Here is a 3,471-nt window from a genome sequence, read left to right as displayed (position 1 = left end):
GCCGTGTGCATAAAACCAGAAAGAAATTTAATGAGAAGCAATAAGAGAAAAAGAGATTGGTACTAACAGTAGCTGTAGATCCATCGTTTCCAAAACACGAGCCCATCTCCACTCCGGAATGCATTTGGCATATCGGCCAGAGCATACAAAGGGGACGAACCATCTCTCTCAAGAGCAAGAGCCAAACGTGGACACTGTTCAATTAAATCCAAAGCAATATCTGTTGTGTTGTGCCAGCAGCGTAGAGAAAACATTGAACGAAAAGGGAATTAATTATATATATTGCGAAAATTTCAAATCATAGAAATACCGAACCATGCATGGATTATTAGACTTACCCGAAGAAGTTCATTCTTACCTAAACTTCGGTTATATATAGCTCGGTAACAAAGTGTAGCGCCGTGGAAGCCACTTTCTGGCGTTAGATGTTCCAGCGGGGTTAGAGAATAGAAATATCTAGCCAATTCTGTTTCCCCATGGAAAAGAGCCTTACTAACTGGAATATCTTGATTCGAATCTTTAATGCGGAGCAAGTTGTTGTTCTTTCTAACCATGCATGCAGCCATCCTGTAGTTTCCAGAATTAATTATTTGAACCAGAGCTGTGTTACCAAAGATATCTTGTATTGCCAAGTCTTCCTCGGACATTAAATCCACTAACTTCTCCACTATATCCTCATGCCCAGCCTCAACAGCTAAGTCAAGAGCTGTCTCGCCATAATCTGTGATTTTTGCAGCCGCTGCATCCGGTTGGCGCTTAAGGAACTCCTCTGCAGTGTTCCAATCACCACTTTCCATAGCCTTCTTTAAGGCCTCATACTGAACATAGTCGACGCCTGCAAAGTTTTTTTTTTATTTATTTTTTTCTTTCGTTTCCAAGGAATGACAGTGAAATGAACGCATTCTGACATCAATATGACAACAATGACAATCGGATGTTCTTTTCTTTCCATTTTAAATTTCAATATTAACTTAACATGTAAAGGTCATTAGAATTAGCACCAATAAGAAGCATGCCAAGTCAAGACAAGTGAGATACCTGCCTAAAACTTCTTTATAATATCAGAAACTTGGAAGGAAAAAATCTTCCACTTTGTGTGTGTTTGTGTATACATATATATTGTGCACCATCAACAAACTATTGGATTTTTTACGTAGTTATCATATCAAACTAAATTGATGGTAGAATTGAAAAAATCATGTAAGCTGACTAATTTTTGGCTAGATAGTTTACTATACCCTGCAATAAAACCAATTAGAATCCATTGAACTACTGATTTTCCAAAAATAAAAAATATTTTTGATTTTTCTCTTAATCTTATTATACATTAAGAATGTTTTAGCATATATATGCACCGATGAGAGAAAAAGAGAGAGATAGAGACCTGAGTTGAACTTTTTTCCCAATGTATCCCAAGCGACTTCTGCTGAACTAATCCCAATAATCTCAGACAATGAGTCTGGTCCACATGAAATTTGGATTACATGTAAGGCCATGGAATTCTTCTTACTCCAAGCCTTAAAAACAGCTTCATCATCTTCTTGCTTTGGAGGGTGGGAGGTTGCTTCAATTATTTCCCAAAGATGATGGGCCATCAAATAGGTTCTTACCCGAACACTCCAATCTACATAATTATGTTTCTCAAGAACATGAAGAAACCATTTTGCCAACCTATCCCAAGCGACTTTTGCGGAACCAATCCCAATAATCTCAGAAAATGAGTCCGGTCCACATGAAATTTGGATTATATGTAAGGCCATGGAATTCTTCTTACTCCAAGCCTTAAAAGCAGCATCATCATCTTGCTTTGGAGGTTGGGTGGTTGCTTCAATTATTTCCCACAGGTGATGGGCCATCAAATAGGTTTTTACCCGAACACTCCAATCCACATAATTATGTTTCTCTAGAACATGAAGAAACCTTTTTGCCAACCTATCCCAAGCGACTTTTGTGGAACCAATCCCAATAATCTCAGAAAATGAGTCCGGTCCACATGAAATTTGGATTATATGTAAGGCCATGGAATTCTTCTTACTCCAATCCTTAAAAGCAGCTTCATCATCTTCTTGCCTTGGAGGTTGGGTTGTTGCTTCAATTATTTCCCAAAGATGATGGGCCATCAAATAGTTTTTTACCCGAACACTCCAATCCACATAATTATCTTTCTTAAGAACTTGAAGAATAACTGCACTCAAAAGCAAGCTTTGTTTGAGCATGGATGGGCATTTTTGAGAGAGGGAGAGATAGAGAGAGAGAGAGAGAGAGAGAGACCTGCCAAAGTATTCCATGCAATTTTAGCCGAACCAATCTTCCTAATCATAGACAATACGTCCGACCCGCATGAAACTTGGAGCACATGTAAAGCCGTGGAATTCTTCTTACTCCAAGCCTTGCAAGCAGCTTCATCATCTGCTTGCTTAGGAGGTTCAGTAGTTTCTTCAATTATTTCCCAAAGATCTTGAGCCATTAAATAGGTTTTTACCCGAGCACTCCAAACCACGTAATTATCTTTGTCAAGAACTTCCAGAACAGCTGCACTCAAGCCATCCTTTATTTCCATGTTAAATCTGTCTTTATATATCAGTATAAATGGTGTTAGAAGCACCTTAATGAAAGACAATAAAAGGAGGATGGGCTACCTACAGTAATAATATGAATTTCTTATTCATAACAAAAAATAAAACGGAATTCCTTGATGGACTTCCCTAATCCCCTTGAAGACTATTAACTGAACTTCTTTCTAATAAATATTGAGTAATGTTGTGTGCAAGACTCTTATCCCCCCAAATTAATTTGTCTTTTTAAATTATTATTTGATCAAAATTCAATACATTACTCATAATTATTAGGGTTAAATACTAAATTAGTCCCTAGGGTTTCACAACTTTATTTTTTCCCCCCTGGGTTTTCATTTTTATCACAGGAGGTCCCTGTGGTTTTGATAAGTGACCAAATTAGTCCATCCGTTAGTTGACCGTTAGTTGACCGTTAAACTGGACACGTGGACCAATCAGACGTCGACACGTGCCAATGGTGGTTTCGGCCACCCCCAAGGCTCCATGGGGGTGGCCGAGCCACCCCCAGTGGGAACCGGGGGTGGTTTCGGCCACCCCCTTGGGGCCCAAGGGGGTGGCCGAGCCACCCCCTGGTGCCCAGGGGGTGGCTCGGCCACCCCCATCCGGCCAGATGGGGGTGGCCAGGCCACCCCCATGGCCAAAGGGGGTGGCCGAGCCACCCCCAAATTGCCAAGGGGGTGGCTCGGCCACCCCCAGTTTTTTCCGATTTTTTTTTTTTTTTTTTTTTTTTTTAATATATTTTTTTTAATTTTTTTTTAAAAAAAAAACATTTTTTTTAATTAAAAAAAAATTAATATATGTGCCACGTGTCGACGTCTGATTGGTCCACGTGTCCAGTTTAACGGTCAACTAACGGTCAACTAACGGATGGACTAATTTGGTCACTTATCAAAAC

At 39.6% G+C, this 3,471-nt stretch overlaps 1 protein-coding gene across 1 annotated transcript; it reads right to left on the bottom strand.

Annotated features, from left to right (window-relative positions):
- On the bottom strand, window positions 1-1,856 carry LOC132167670 (uncharacterized). The gene is made up of 3 exons (XM_088512578.1): window positions 1,385-1,856; window positions 339-835; window positions 1-194 (listed from the first exon to the last, which is right to left on the bottom strand). The coding sequence occupies exons 1-3, from the start codon at window positions 1,854-1,856 to the stop codon at window positions 63-65; spliced, it is 1,101 nt and encodes a 366-aa protein (XP_088368704.1). The 3' UTR covers window positions 1-62.
- Window positions 1,857-3,471: the final 1,615 nt, after the last annotated feature.

This window comes from Corylus avellana, chromosome 2 (genome assembly GCF_965113065.1).
Source record: "Corylus avellana chromosome 2, dhCorAvel1.hap1.2, whole genome shotgun sequence".
In the NCBI taxonomy this organism is placed as follows: domain Eukaryota; kingdom Viridiplantae; phylum Streptophyta; class Magnoliopsida; order Fagales; family Betulaceae; genus Corylus; species Corylus avellana.
Note: the sequence above shows the minus strand (reverse complement) of the source record. Positions and strands in the feature narration are given on the sequence as shown.

Coding starts and splice junctions, on each gene's coding strand:
- LOC132167670 (XM_088512578.1), bottom strand. CDS start 1,856: ATGGCCCATCACCTGTGGGAAATAATTGAAGCAACCACCCAACCTCCA. Junction 836..1,384: donor GGGAAAAAAGTTCAACTCAG/GTCTCTATCTCT, acceptor AAAACTTTGCAG/GCGTCGACTATGTTCAGTAT. Junction 195..338: donor GTAAGAATGAACTTCTTCGG/GTAAGTCTAATA, acceptor TTAATTGAACAG/TGTCCACGTTTGGCTCTTGC.